The sequence below is a fragment of the Oncorhynchus gorbuscha genome, unplaced genomic scaffold, assembly GCF_021184085.1.
Source record: "Oncorhynchus gorbuscha isolate QuinsamMale2020 ecotype Even-year unplaced genomic scaffold, OgorEven_v1.0 Un_scaffold_898, whole genome shotgun sequence".
Taxonomy (NCBI): domain Eukaryota; kingdom Metazoa; phylum Chordata; class Actinopteri; order Salmoniformes; family Salmonidae; genus Oncorhynchus; species Oncorhynchus gorbuscha.
This window is the reverse complement of record NW_025745664.1, coordinates 185,202-200,673: the sequence shown is the minus strand read 5'-3', so window position 1 is coordinate 200,673 and position 15,472 is coordinate 185,202. Positions and strand designations below refer to the sequence as shown.

General features: G+C 42.0%; 1 protein-coding gene across 1 annotated transcript in view; it reads left to right on the top strand.

Moving 5' to 3' along the window:
* Window positions 1–15,472, top strand: part of LOC124019386 (cytoskeleton-associated protein 5-like) — an 87,482-nt gene that overhangs the window by 19,056 nt on the left and 52,954 nt on the right. The window contains exons 16-25 of the mRNA XM_046334703.1: window positions 8,918–9,010; window positions 9,323–9,508; window positions 11,243–11,337; window positions 11,440–11,497; window positions 11,742–11,867; window positions 12,138–12,271; window positions 12,849–13,023; window positions 13,425–13,538; window positions 13,634–13,762; window positions 14,006–14,200. Coding sequence (XP_046190659.1) covers window positions 8,918–9,010; window positions 9,323–9,508; window positions 11,243–11,337; window positions 11,440–11,497; window positions 11,742–11,867; window positions 12,138–12,271; window positions 12,849–13,023; window positions 13,425–13,538; window positions 13,634–13,762; window positions 14,006–14,200 — 1,305 coding nt within the window. The remainder of the gene's footprint in view (window positions 1–8,917; window positions 9,011–9,322; window positions 9,509–11,242; window positions 11,338–11,439; window positions 11,498–11,741; window positions 11,868–12,137; window positions 12,272–12,848; window positions 13,024–13,424; window positions 13,539–13,633; window positions 13,763–14,005; window positions 14,201–15,472) is intronic.

The window sequence follows — 15,472 nt, the reverse complement described above, 5'->3', positions numbered from 1 at the left end:
GCCGGAAACTGCAGGTTTTTAAATTATTTTTAACTGTCACTCCTGTGTTCTAATGGCATGTTGTTAGCTAATCCAAGTTTATCATTTTAAAAAGCTAATTGATCATTAGCAAACCCTTTTGCAATTATGTTAGCACAAATGAAAACGGCTTTTTATTTTTTTACATTGGGCCTTTAGACTAGTTGAGCATCAGCATTTGTGGGTTCGATTGCAGGCTCAAAATGGACAGACGCATGAACTAACTTCTGAAACTTGTCAGTCTATTTTTGTTCTGAGAAATGAAGGCAATTCCATGCAGGAAATTGCCAAGAAACAACTCTGTGTACTACTTCCTTCACAGAACAGCGCAAACTGGCTCTAACCAGAATAGAAAGAGGAATGGGAGGCCCATATGCACAACTGAGTAAGAGGACAAGTACATTAGTGTAGTAGTAGTGTATATACTACCTCAACCGGTACCCCCTGTACAGTGGTTGGTCCTTTAAAAGTTGCAGCGTACTTCGGCTAAGCTTGCATGTTGCCGCAGAATTCTATTGCATGTTATTTAAGTGTGATCCACTGGTACCAGTAATGCTAGTTTGACCACCCATAGGGCATCTTTTGAGAAGTATCTGATAGCCTTCAATAATGGCTGTACTAGAGGATGCGGGCAAGTTGGAGACTGGGGTTCAATTCCCCAATGGGGAGGAAGGAGTAGGCTGTCCTTGAAAATAAATACGAATTTGCTTGAGCACTCGAGACTCATGTTGCCTACAGTATATTGAAATATGAAATGACTCTCAGCCAATAATTAGAGTATTGGAGGATAATTTATTCCCATAGTAATTAGTTATAAATCATAACTAAATAAATGTTGGAATTTTTAAAGATTATTTTATTAATGAACGCATAAAGATGCCATTATTAGTTACATTGTTTTAGATTCGGTATTGAACCAGCATCTGTAGCAACAGCTTGAACTGCCATGCAGTGTCTTGTACAGCGCCTGAGTGGCGCAATGGTCTAACATGACCGGTCAGGAGTGGCCTACAGTAAGAGCAAAATATTCCTAAAATAAATAATAACCTTACTGTAACAACCGTTTTAGTAAGTAATACTGAAGTCGCGCATAATTCAGTTTCTATTTAGGTATGTCACCCATTCATTGTCAGACACAGTAGGACCCAAAAGTGTAAACGGTGCTTTAACTCCACCATGCGCTGGTCTGGAGCAATGAAGTGGTGACGCAGGGTACCGTACTAAACCACAAATGACCTCTAAGTACTGCAGCATAAGCTCAACTTTTACATGAATCACTGTATATAGCCTCGCTATTGTTATTTTACTGCTGCTCTTTAATTATTATTATTTATTTTTTCTTAACTGCTTTGTTTGATAAGGGCTTATAAGTAGACCTTAATGAAATGCTTACATGTTGTATTCGGCGCATGTGACAAATAAAATGAACTGGCTATGCCATATTGCTGTGGGCTACACTAGTTAAATTAGCAGGCAAGATTTGCTTAGAACTCCGTGGCATTAATTTATGGTATAAAGAATACAATTGAACAAAGCCGAATAAAATAGAAAACGTCCTTTCTCTAAACGATTTGAGGGAGTGTGCACATCCGGCAATTCTGTGAGCAGTTAACAAAGTAACAGGTTCTCCTATATGCTTAATTTAGTTATTTATGCAACTTTAGTTGTATATAAATGTTGGGCTATATGTTTGGATTTTGAATCAATTCTAAGGCTGCATGAAAGGCAAGTGCTTTGTTTCTTGCACATACTTCATCACTCTTTCACAATTTGACAAGCACCTGATAATGCTGTGAATTTCCCAGTGGCATCCCCCTAGTGTGGCTGTAATGCCCCCTAAAAAATCCATGCCGTTTGCAGCCATTGGCCATTCTGCCCTATCACGTGACGGGCATTTGATGATAATAATAATAATAATTATTATTATTATTGAGATACCTGTGAGAGCAATGACAGTGAGGCACTTCGGTAACACGCAGCCGGAAGAAGGGAATTCTAATTTTACTAAGAAATAACCTATTTTTTGGGGAAGTTGTTGATTCTAAATGGCTGCTGGGTAATTTGATATGCGTTGAAATCTGTTAAGTAGGCATCAAAATGAGTGAATGCTAGCAGGCTCATGGAGTTGCAAATGAAATGGATAGGTCTAGCTCCTTGATCAAGATCTGACACAGTTGCTACCTCAGCTTATGAACCTAAGTGTCACAAATGAGTTATGTAGTACCCACAAGGCCACAGGGAGAAGCAAGAGTTATAAACCCATACTGTTTCTTGCCTTAAACCCTAACCCTTGGTATAACCTATTTTAGCCCTAACCCTGACTTGTAACACAATTCACCTATAGCTGTAATGGTCACATTTTCTAAACATAACTTTAACCCTTGATTGACATAAAATATCATGCAACATAAAGACTGTCCCATTTTCTAAAATGGTCAAATTACTTTACGTGTGTACTCAGCAGAAAGGGAAACGTTCCTTTTTCAGTACCCTGTCTTTAAAAGATCATTTGTAAAAATACAAATAATTTCAGATCTCTGTTGTAAAAGGTTTCCCATGCTTGTTCAATGAAACAAACAATTAATGAACATGCACCTGTGGAACAGTTAAGGCACTAACAGCTTACAGATGGTAGGCAATTAAGGTCACAGTTTTGAAAACTTAGGACACTAAAGAGGCCTTTCTACTGACTCAACACAAAGAAAGATGCCCAGGGTCCCTGCTCATCCACATGAATGTGCCTTAGGCATGCTGCAAGGAGGCATGAGGACTGCAGATATGGCCAGGGCAATGCATTGCAATGTCCGTAGTGTGAGATGCCCTAAGACCGCGCTACAGGGAGACAGGACGGACAGCTGATCATCCTCGCAGTGGCAGACCACGTGTAATACCTGCACAGGACCGGTACATCCGAACATCACACCTGTGGGACAGGTTGGCAACAACTGCCCGAGTTACTCCAGGAACGCACAATCCCTCCATCTGTGCTCAGACTGTTTGCAATAGGCTGGACTGAGGGCTTGTAGTCCTGTTGTAAGGCAGGTCCTCACCAGACATCACCGGCAACATCGCCTATGGGCACAAACCTACCGTTGCCTAACCAGACAAGACTGGCAAAAAGTGCTCTTCACTGACGAGTTGCGGTTTTGTCTCCCCAGGGGTGATGGTTGGATTCGTGTTTTTCGTCGAAGGAATGAGCGTTACACCGAGGCCTGTACTCTGGAGCGGGATCTATTTGGAGGTGGAGGGTCCGTCACGGTCTGGGGCGGTGTGTTGCTGCATCATCGGACTGAGCTTGTTGTCATTGCAGGCAATCTCAACACTGTGCGTTACAGGGAAGACATCCTCCTCTCTTGTGTGGTACCCTTCCTGCTGGCTCATCCTGACATGACCCTCCAGCATGACAATGGCACCATGCACAAAACGAGCAGTATGGCTGATTTCCTGCAAGGCAGGAATGACAGTGGTCTGCCATGGCCAGCGGTGAGCCCAGATCTCCCATTGAGCACATCTGGGACCTGTTAGATCGGAGGTTGAGGGCTAGCCCCCCCCAGCAATGTCTGGGAACTTGATGGTGCCTTGGTGGATGAGTGGGGTAATATCTCACAGCAAGAACTGGCAAACCTGGTGCGGTCCATGAGATGCACTGCAGTATTTAATGCAGCTTTTGGCCACATGTGACACTGACAGCTCATTTTGATTTTGACCCCCCCCTTTGGTAAGGGAAACATTATTCCATTTCTGTTAGTCTCATGTCCTTTAAACTTGTTCTGCTTGTCTCAGTTGTTGAGTTTTGTTATGTTCCTACATATGTACACATGTTAAGCTTGCTGAAAATAAAAGCAGTTGACAGTGAGGACTTTTCTTTTTTTGCATATACAGTGGGGCAAAAAAGTATTTAGTCAGCCACCAATTGTGCAAGTTCTCCCACTTAAAAAGATTAGGCCTGTAATTTTCATCATAGGTACACTTTAACTATGACAGACAAAATTTGAGACAAAAAATGGGGTTGGAAGTTATACCGATAACAAGTTCAAACAGGTGCCATTAATTCAGGTAACGAGTGGAGGACAGAAGTTACACGTCTGTGAGCCAGAAATCTTGCTGGTTTGTAGGTGACCAAATACTTATTTTCCACCATAATTTGCAAATAAATTCATATAAAATCCTACAATGTGATTTTCTGGACTTTTTTTCTTCTCATTTTGTCTGTCATAGTTGAAGTGTACCTATAATGAAAATTACAGAACTCGTACAATTGGTGGCTGACTAAATACTTTTTTGCCCCACTGTACATACACACATACAGGTGAAGTCTGCAGTTTACATATATGTATCGTATTATGCCGGTGTTTCTTTTGGGAGGGAATGCGCTAACCTCAACTCTAGTAATCCTATATGTAATCATCTTAACTCGTATAACAGTAATAGAAAACGGACTGCCTCAACAGCCCACAAATAAATTACATCATGCAACCCTCGCAGTTAACAAATTTACCTCCATGTGCCCTTATTTTGCACGAGAAGACGGGGTGATTGCTGCTGCTGACAGCACAAGCTTTTGGCAGAGCTTGTGGAGCTGGCTACTTGTGCGAGAAGGCAGAGCGGCTAAATCATGGTTGATGAATTTGACAGTGAATGAAATAGGAAAATACGTTTCTCGTCCAGAGGTGACTGAATTAATGTTCAGGATTATTGATAGTAGTTGTTGGAATAGTAATAAAGTATAATTTCAAAACATGAAAATAATGATCTTGAATCATAGTAATTTGGTCATCTATTAATGATGTTTCGGTCCTTCTCTTGCATTAGCAGTGTGGAATGGGACAGGAAAGTGTGCGTCGGGAGTTTTTCTGTGAGGGTTTGGGGAAGTTGTACATGCAGGGAGAACTGATCTTAAATGTCATTTGTGGTCTTATGCTCCTATTGGGTTGATTTTAGTTTCTGCAGTTCATTTGTTTAAAAAAAAATCTGATCATACTATCAAACTTTATATACCTACGGTCACTGAATAAAGTGTATATACTTACTGAAATGGTAATTCCTCAAATGCTTAATATAACATTTGCTAGTTCATGTAATCAATTACAATCAAAACATTTACAGCATAACAATTAAACAATTAAATGTCTTATGTAAGGCTGGGCAGTGTATCTCGTTGTCATCGATCGCTAGAAACAAAAATAGTCCTATCCTACTTCCTCCTTATGCAGACATAAGCACATTTGACACCATAGAGGTGCGTATGTTTACTTTCTATACGAGTATTTTTACTATAAAAAGGATACATTTGTTTTGTGCCTTTTGGGCAAAATGGATTTCTAAGCATAATTCTCGTCAAAATTGGCTCTGAGAACCGTTCGATTGATTTGCTTTGGGCTCGCACTTGTGTTCCAGTTTAGCCAACGCTCTATTGCCGTTTTTTTTCAGCCTTTGGTGAATTTGGACTCATTCTATTGTCCAGCCTATAAAGTTGAAAGAAACACCACACACTTTACCCCTTTCTCAGTTTTTCAATACAGTGGATAAAAAAGGGTATGCCAGGTGTACTCTGCCTGAATGAGATTATGCCAACAAAGGTATCGTGTTCTGCTGACACATGGTAGAACAGATGTCCACAGGCAGAAAATGTACAATGTAATAATGTGCAGTGTAGCCCAAATATTGTTTGTGTTAACTTGACAGTAACGCGTGCAGGGACATTATTAAATGTTTTACTCGGTGAACGTTATTTTTGCACACCTATCCTTGTGCACTTGCTCGATGTCGACTATAAAAAAGCAAAAATAGAATGCCTGTTTCATTCCGTCCCCCCCCCCAAGTGCAATATTTAGATTGTGTGGTCACAAGCATTCTATTATAAAGGCTGTCACGGCTAACTTTCTAGGGAGTTTTTCCTAGCCACCGTGGTGCTGCTACACCTGCATTGCTGGGTTTCTGTACAGCACTTTGAGATATCAGCTGATGTACGAAGGGCTATATAAATAAATTTGATTTGAACTGCAATATTAATGTATTTTTTTGTTGTCATTTACAGTAAAGTCTAGGTAACAAATGACATTGGATTGCTTTCTTGACATTTTGTAGCTACGAGTTAGGTCCTTTGTCCTGTATGAGAAATAAATATTCCAAACATACTTTTGGGATGCTATAGATCCCAAGTGAATACAACCAATTATCAAAACTTTAATAAATTACGCTGATGCAACAGATCAGACAGTTTATCAACATTTTAAGCTAAAACAATTTGGCTATTTCTTCAAATAAAGTGCAGCAATGCGGGCAAACGCCATTCTCAAGGGACCGCCAATGCTCTTATGCATGTAATGCTTTGTCGTTTTTTGCCTTAATGCATACAAGCTGGGCATCCTGCTCAAGTGATAGGCTAATATTTTCACACATCAGACTATTCTTGATTTTAATCTTTACATATACTAAATGTGTGAAATCAGTTTTAATTTAGAATGGTCTCTGGGCTTTGGGGGGGGGAAATGCATGTCATCTATGGACTTAAATAGTGAATGAACGCTTTTCCCGTAGTTCATTTTCATGCCGGCCAGACGCTTTAGTCCTGTTGTAAAGAGGAGCAATGTGCTTAATATTAGGCAAGTTCAGAAATAAATGTGGTATGCCTAGCCTATAGAAATTTGAGAAGATCCTCTTAAATAGAAGCCAACAAAAATATTTTCTCACTCAATTACATAGCATATAGAAATGTTGCCTTGCTCTTAGGCTCTCATGAAGTGTTTTGATTATTGATAACGTGTGTTGTCAGTGATTAGAGGGACAATGGAGTGCTGACGGCCAGGCAAGTTTGGTAGGCTACTAATGACCATCAGAGCTTGGAGGGCCTAGTTAACGTGACTAAACAGTCATGTGGAATTTGACTGTAGTCAGGAGTCTTGACTGCCGGTGTGGTAGTAATACAGTCACTGTAACAGCCCTAGGTGGTACCTCCATTTGACTCATGCAGCGTGACACATCTCCTTCGTATAGTTGATCTGGCTGATTGTGGCCTGTGGCAGGTTGTGTCCCACTCCTCTTCAATGGCTGTGCGACGTTGCTGAATATTGGGAGGAACTGGAACACTCCGTCGATCCAGAGCATCCAAAGCATTTTCATTGGGTTACATGTCTGGTGTGTATGCAGGCCATTAAAGAACTGGGCCACTCATCTTCCAGTAATTGGGTACAGAGCCTTGCGACAATGGGGCCATGCATTATCGTGCTGAAACATGAGGTGATGGCGGCGGATGAATGGCACGACAATGGGCCCCAGGATCTCGTCACAGTATCTCTGTGCACTCAAATTGCCATCGATGTAATGCTGTTGTGTTCGTTGTCTGTAGCTTGACTGCCCATACCATAACCCCACCGCCACCATGGAGCACTCTTCACAATGTTGACATCTGCGAAAGTGTACGCCATACACGTTGTCTGTGGTTGTGAGGCCAGTTGGAAGTACTGCCAAGTTCTTAAAACAACATTCAATTCTCTGGCTATGGCTCTGGTGGACATTCCTGCAGTCAGCATACCAATTGCACGCTCCTTCAACCTGAGACATCTAGCATTATGTTGTGACAAAATTGCATGTTTGTGTCCTTTTGTCCCCAGGTGCACCTGTGTAATGATCATGCTGTTTAATCAGCCGATACTGCGGTGGAAAGTGGCAGAGTTACAGCTCTGTTTGTCAGTCCAGGAGATTTTCTGAAAATTGTCTCCTCACAAAAACTTCTGTAGCTTCGACTGGTTTGGCCTACCACAATAGGGGAGATTCTCACAAACACGATCGTGTACTGAGTTTTGCTCTACGACCCCGACAAGTGTCATGGGACTTGTATAAAGGTAGTTTTATGCCAACAAAAATAAGGGGTTAAATGTGTAAAATAAATTATACTTGGGCCTAGGACAGATTCATGAATAAATGGCAAAAAAGACACTAAGGAATATGGTTTTGAAGTCTGTCCTAGGCTCAATAAGTACATATATTTTTTCCCCATTTCACTTTTTAATTTTTTTTCTCCCATTTTTGAATGTGCTATTTATTCTGTTTTCTAGTAGTAGAGGCCAAATTCAATATTTTATCCCAAAACATTTTTGTGATTTGTAGAGGGGTCCTAAAATCAATCAAATCGCTAAATCATCCATGGTATGACCTTAAAACAATTCCATATGTCAGCTTAACTGCATCTGCAGTTTAAAGATGCACATTGCAGAAATCGCTCTGCCATTTCCTGGTTGCAAAAATTCATAGTTCACCTAATTTAAGTTTGTACAGCTGTTTTGAAGCTGGTGTAGAAAACCAAGTAAGACACACATTTGTACTGAAATAGCACATAGGACACATCTACCCCCTCTTAGACTTGTTTTAAATGAGTGACAGATCTATAACTCACATCTATGAATTTGGTAGCATAAGCAATGCTGCAGCAAATGTAGTCCTACCTGCCACAATAGCACATTTTTTTGTTTGTCATGAGATGCATTGTGATTAATCATGCAAATAGAGAGAAGGCTATAGAAGCCCGCATAACATTTTAAGTTCCATTTCATCTCACGATGTTCATAATTCCCCATTTATCCTGGGAAATGAGTAGGTTTGGCTGGGAGATCTCAGTAACCTGGTTCCCGCTATTTAAACCATAATTGGGTCTCCTTTTTGTTTTTACAGTATTTGCTATGACTCTGGATTGAACTCCTAACCTTCTAATATCAGGGAGGACACTACCTAGAAGGCCACTGAGTTGGTACAAGAACAGCCCTTAGCCGTGGTATATTGGCCATATACCACAACCCTGCTGGTCTTAATGCTTAATTGAGCGCCACACCAGGCATTACACATTCAAAGACATCCTTTATAAGTGAATGCTAACCCCTCTGTTCTGACTTCTCCCCTCCAGGTTGCAGAGCAGATGGACATCAGTGCGATGCCATGTCAGGCTCTGGTCCGCATGCTGGCCAAGAAACCTGGCTGGAAGGAGACTAACTTCCAGGTACCAAACAAACCTACCACACTCAACTGGGGGTTGTCCATAGACAGTAGATTTTTGCCTAAAGGTTTTGGATCTCTATAATCGTTTACCGTGCCTCTTGCCAATGCAAGATGATATTTAATGGTATAGTAATTGGCTAGTGATAAGACCCACTGCAGGCGATCAAAACGATCTATTTTATAGTAGATTCACAATATCAACTGTCCAAACATGGCAACAGGACGATTTCACCTCCATACTGGATTTAAAATTAGTTTGTTCATGTACGCTAAAACAGGCTACAAGATGTTCAGTCTTGTGACATGCTTCCAGGTGTTGCAGCTAAAGCTCCAGGTGGTGGCAGTGGTGGCCCAGAGGGGCATGTTCTCTAAGACGTCTGCCTCTGTGGTGCTGGATGCCCTGGTGGAGAAGGTGGGAGACGTCAAGTGTGGAGGGAAGGCCAAGGATGCCCTAACGGCCATAGGAGAGGCCTGCTCTCTCTCCTGGATTGCTGAACAGGTAATAGACTGGATATACTGAACATGGCCAGGGTCATGTTCATTAGGGAACACAACAAACGTTTTAACTATGAAGGAAAATTAATGTATTGTCCATGTCTGTGAATGCCAAATAGTTTAACTGGACCCAATGGCTTGCTTCAATGTGCTTTTGTTTTGGTCAGTGATTATATCCAGAAAGGATTGAAGGATTCGGGTGAACAAACTGTTACCCACTGATGCAGTTTGTCGATTGTTTTTTTCTCTCACTGATATTAACTGACACATTGATTTATTTTGAACCAAACTGCAGACAAATCCACTAACCCCTCTGACCACTCCAGGTTAGAGGTCGACCGTTTATGATTTTTTTAATAAACACTGACACAGATTATTGGAGGATCAAAAAAAGCTGTAACCGAGCAGTCAGGACAAAAAAGAAAAATGTAATTATTTTTTTGTTGAAATATGTAATGACAATTACAAAAATGCTGCTTGAACAATGAACACTTATTTTAACATAATACATAAATAATATCTTTCTGGTCTCTAAATAATGAAACCTGTTCAATTTTGTTTAAATCATGCAAAAAGTGTTGAAGAAAGTGCAATATGTAAAAAAAAAAAAAGCCAACTTTTAAGTTCCTTGCTCAGAACACGGGAACATATGAAAGCTGGTGGTTCAGTACTCCTAGTTAAGAAGTTTTAGGTTGTAGTTTTATAGGACTATTTCTCTATACATTTGTATTTCATATACTTTTGACTATTTGGTGTTATTATAGGCACTTTAGTATTGCCAGCCTAATCTTGGGAGTTGATGGGCTTGAACTCATAAACAGAGCTTTGCATCAAGCATTGCTTAGAGCTGCTGGAAAACGCAGCAAGGTGCTGTTTGAATGAATGCTTTCGAGCCTGCTGCTGCTTACCACCGCTCAGACTGCTCTATCAAATCAGACTTAATTATAATAAACACACAGAAATTACAAGCCTTTTAATATGGTCAAATCTGGAATTTTGTCTAATTTCAAACAAAACCTTTATTCTTTCAGTGAAATATGGAACCTTTATGTAATTTATCAAACGGGTGGCATCCCTAAGTGTAAATATTGCTGATACATTGCACAACCTTCAATGTTATGTCATAATTACGTGAAATTCTGGATAATTACGGTCTTTGTTAGGAAGAAATGGTCTTCACACAGTTCGCAACGAGCCAGGCGGCCCAAACTGCTGCATATACCCGGACTCTTCTTGCACAGAATACAAGAGAAGTGACACAATTTCCCAAGTTAATATTGCCTGCTAACATGCATTCCTTAACTAAATATGCAGGTAAAAAATATATATATACTTCGGTGTATTGCTTTTAAGAAAGGCATTGTTTATGGTTAGGTACAATTGTGCTTTATTCGAATGTGCTTTTGTTAAATCCTCACCTGTTTGGTGACATTGAAGTAGGCTGTGATTCAATGATAAATTAGCAGGCACCGCATTGATTATATGCAACGCAGGACAAGCTAGGTAACCTAGTAATATCAACCATGTTTAGTTAACTAGTGACTGGTGATTGTTTTTAATAAGTTTAATGCTAGCTAGCAACTTACCTTGGCTCCTTGCAGCCACAAGCTGCACTTGTTTAACAGGTGGTCAGCCTGCCACGCAGTTTCCTCGTGGATTGCAATGTAATCGGCGTCCAAAAAAGTCTTATGAACTTGAAATTGGTCCTGCCGATTTAATCGCTCGACCTCTACTCCAGGTTGTGTCATTGGCCTTTGCCCAGAAGAACCCGAAAAACCAAGCTGAGACACTGAACTGGCTGGCCAATGCCATGAAGGAATTTGGCTTCACAGGGTAAGTTATCACCCAGGTCTTATATTCCATTGGAGTGTTGTCAGTGTTTTCGTGTCTCATTCATGGTATTGAATCAATCAAGCATGTCCTCTCCTTTTACAGAATCAATGTGAAAGCTTTTATCAACCATGTCAAGACTGCTTTGGGTGCCTCCAATCCCGTGAGTGATAGTGCTGATTTCTGTTTGTTGAGTCTGTCTTGCTTTATTTGTCTGCTGCTATTTGGAAGCAGTCAGTCAGTTTGTGTGGATTATGGTTCAAAACATTTTTACTTTAACATTTCCTTAGATTTACATTTTTGGGTCCTCATTCCTTGATCTTATTGAGCTCTGGTAGATGGATTGGTTCACAATTAAGGTATTTAAAAACGGTGAAACAAATGACTGCCTTTTTAACTTGTCGCAGGCTATACGAGCAGCAGCCATCTCTCTGCTGGGGGTGATGTACCTGTACATGGGCACCTCACTGCGTATGTTCTTTGAGGACGAGAAGGCAGCACTGCTTGCTCAAATCGACGCAGAGTTTGAGAAGGTAGTATTTTAGTTGACACATCTTCATAAATATCTCTAGCTTACTTGACACTTGGAGTACCTGGTATGTATTATCTATCCTTAAATGTATCTACCAAATAATGTGCCTTTCTATCACATACTTTTGGTATTGTGAAATTGAATTATAGCCTCTTAAATGCCTAAAATATTTTCACACTAAATATTATCAGTGCAAGAATGCCTACTTGTTTATTTTATACTGTTTCCATATTGGCTCTGATTGATTCATCTTGTTTCTGCTGTGTCACAGATGCAGGGCCAGACTCCTCCTGCCCCCACTAGAGGCGCCATCAAAAGGACAGGGGGACAGGAGGAGGGAGAAGAGGCCAAGGAAGAAGGGGTTGCAGGTGACATCATGGACCTCCTGCCTCGCACTGACATCAGGTTAGCACATCGATGTACTAGAGCAGTACTTCCAACATTAACCTCGGACAACCAGACCTTTTTTGTTTTAGCCCTAAACTTGCACATCCAATTTCAATTAGCCAAGGGGTTGGTCATTCGTACACTAAATGAATCGGGTGTGCTAGTTTAAAGCTGCAACAAAAAAGTGTAACATCTGGTGGTCCCTGATAAGAGGGTTGGGAAACACTGTACTATAGAATTTCTCTATCGTTGCAATAGCTACTTCTGTGAGTGCGTGAGTAGCACCATTAATTTAACTGTATGGGTTAGCATCACACCAGGTGCCCCATCTAAAATTAGGTGGTGCACCCGAGTTTTATTTCTGTTAAGCAAACATTTTTTATAATTTTTTTATTAAAAAGCCCCGGGTAGAATGGTTCCAAGACTTTCAGAGGTATTGTCCTTCAGGCAGCCATTGTTTTAAGGTTAAAGTAATGTGGTGGCATTTATACCTTATTGCTTTCACAAATGGTTCTTAGATGAGAACTGAAAGAACTGGGTGCATTTCATCACGGTCAAAGAAATGGCTCTTCTGATATGTTCTCTTTCACTGTAGTGATAAGATCACAGAGGACATGGTGTCCAAGGTGGGCGATAAGAACTGGACTATCCGTAAGGAGGGTTTGAATGAGGTGGCTGCAGTTCTCTCTGAGGCCAAGTTCATCAAGCCCAGCTTGGGAGACCTGCCGATCACACTGAAGGGACGCCTCAGTGACTCCAACAAGATCCTGGTGAGTGTTACATCCTGAGTGTTTCTCTAGATGGGAGTTTTTAAATGGGATTACATTGCAGAGATGCGGGACCACAACTGTACCGTCGCTTAAGCCTACATGTGAATTAGTTTTGAGCAGTCGGACCACATGTAGTTTACCTTCTATCTGATTCTCCAGGAGAATGTTGTTTCACAATGTGCTGTGACTTTACGTTGAGTGCTGCGGATGATCATTGATCTCACAGTATAAATTGCATGTCAGAAGTGTGTGGGGGGGCTACTGCTGGGAGTGTCATTTCCATGTCTCCAGAATTGACATGAATTTAAAATACATAATCAGTGCTTCATCATTATTGCCTTGACCGGGATCATCATGTGACCAGTTAAATGATTCTGCGCATGTGCGTCTTTCTGTTTCAGGTCCAACAGACCCTGTCGATCATGCAGCAGATGGCCACTGCCATGGGCCCTGCCCTCAAACAGCATGTCAAGACTCTGGGCATACCAGTCATCACTGTGCTGGGGGATATTAAGGTACACACATGTCACAAACACCCCTTCTCTCTATCACAGACTGAAACGCTTACACAAGTATGGTCAAACCCACACTTCTCATTGTCTTTCCCCAGAACACAGTTCGTGCTGCTGCCATGGCCACCCTGAACTCCTGGGTGGCGCAGACTGGTATGAAGGAGTGGCTGGAAGGAGAAGAGCTGTCTGAAGAGCTGAAGAGGGAGAATCCTTTCCTCAGACAGGAGGTGAGTGTGGGGGAAGGGGGTGGGTGTTATGGATAGGGTTTGATTTGAAGATTTTAGTACACATCATGTCACTATAACAGCTGTTACATTTGTTGCCCTGTATTTCTTATTTGCAGCAGGTCATTTCAAAGGGAATGGTCAGAGGCGCCCTCTAAAACAGTCTGTTAAAAAAAATTGGCCAAACTCTTTAATTTTAAAGCTTGAGTGACACCTGATTCAATCTCCCTCTCCTTCCTTCCTCAGGTACTTGGCTGGCTGGCAGTGCATCTGCCCACCATGCGCTCAGTGCCCACCGATCTCATGCTGTGTGTGCCCCCCCTGTTCGGCTGCCTGGAGGACCGCAACGTTGACGTAAGGAAGCGAGCCCAGGATGTCCTGCCTGTCTTCATGATGCACCTGGGCTTCGACAAGATGAACAAGGCCACAGGCAAACTGAAGGTAGGGGACTAAGGAGAGCAACTGTGCATGTCTTGTTTTTATTCTACTGTATGTACAGTGCATTTGGAAAGTATTCAGACCCCTTCACGTACTTGAAATTGAATAAATTGCTTTTTACACACACTACCCCATAATGAGAAAGCGAAAACAAGTTTTTAGACATTATTGCAAATAAAATAAATACCTTACCGAAATGGAGATCAGGTGCATCCTGTTTCCATTGATCATCAATGTTTTTACATCTTGATTGAATTCAATTGATTGGACATGATTTGGAAAGGCACACCTTTCTATATAGTGTCCCACAGTTTATAGTGCATGTCAGAGCAAAAACCAAGCCATTAGGTCGACGGAATTGTCTGTAGAGCTTCGAGACTGGATATTGTCATGGCACGGATCCAATGGTATGGTGAAGATCCGGACTGTGCCCTCTGTTCCATGCCAGCCAACCTCAGGCACATTCTCACAGGCTGTAAAACAAGCCTCGCCCAAGGACGCTACACTTGGCGTCACAACCAAGTCCTTAAAAACCTTGCGTCCGCCCTGGAGGACAAGCGAGCTGCCACCAACTCCCTACCACCCACAGCAGCATCACACTCCTTACGGACAAACTTTGTCCGCGAAGGGGCTAAACCACCGAAGAGCGGCTCTACACCATTAGAGCGAGACCAGCTGCGCTTGGCCCGCGACTGGAAAATGCTAGCTGACATTGGCCGGCAACTTGTGTTTCCTCCGGAGATCGCAACCACCACCCTAAGACCTGACATGGTGCTCTGGTCCCGTTCACTCAATAAGGTCTTCATCATTGAGCTCACAGTACCCTGGGAAAACTCAGTAGATGAGGCTTATGAGCGAAAACATCTGCGCTATGCTGATCTAGCTGCCGAAGCACGGCATCATGGCTGGAACACAGAAGTCCGACCAGTGGAGGTGGGCTGCAGAGGTTTTGTGGCAACATCTACAACCAGACTGCTTAGAGACCTGGGAATTAAGGGCCAGAGCCAGCGTTCGGAAATCAAAGCTGTATCAGAGGCGGCAGAAGGCAGCAGTCGGTGGCTCTGGATGAAGAGGAAAGACCCCAGCTGGGCCCCGAAGTGAGAGGGCCAGGAGGTATGCGGTCAACAATGATTGACTCAGGGAGGAGGACGCCCCTGCCATGCATAGTCCCATGGGATGTTTGCTATCAACAACAAGGCAACTCCTATGACTAATTGGGAATGGGACGCAAGCGTAGGATTGATCACCCTGTCGCTGGCCGCCTTTGAGGAGGGT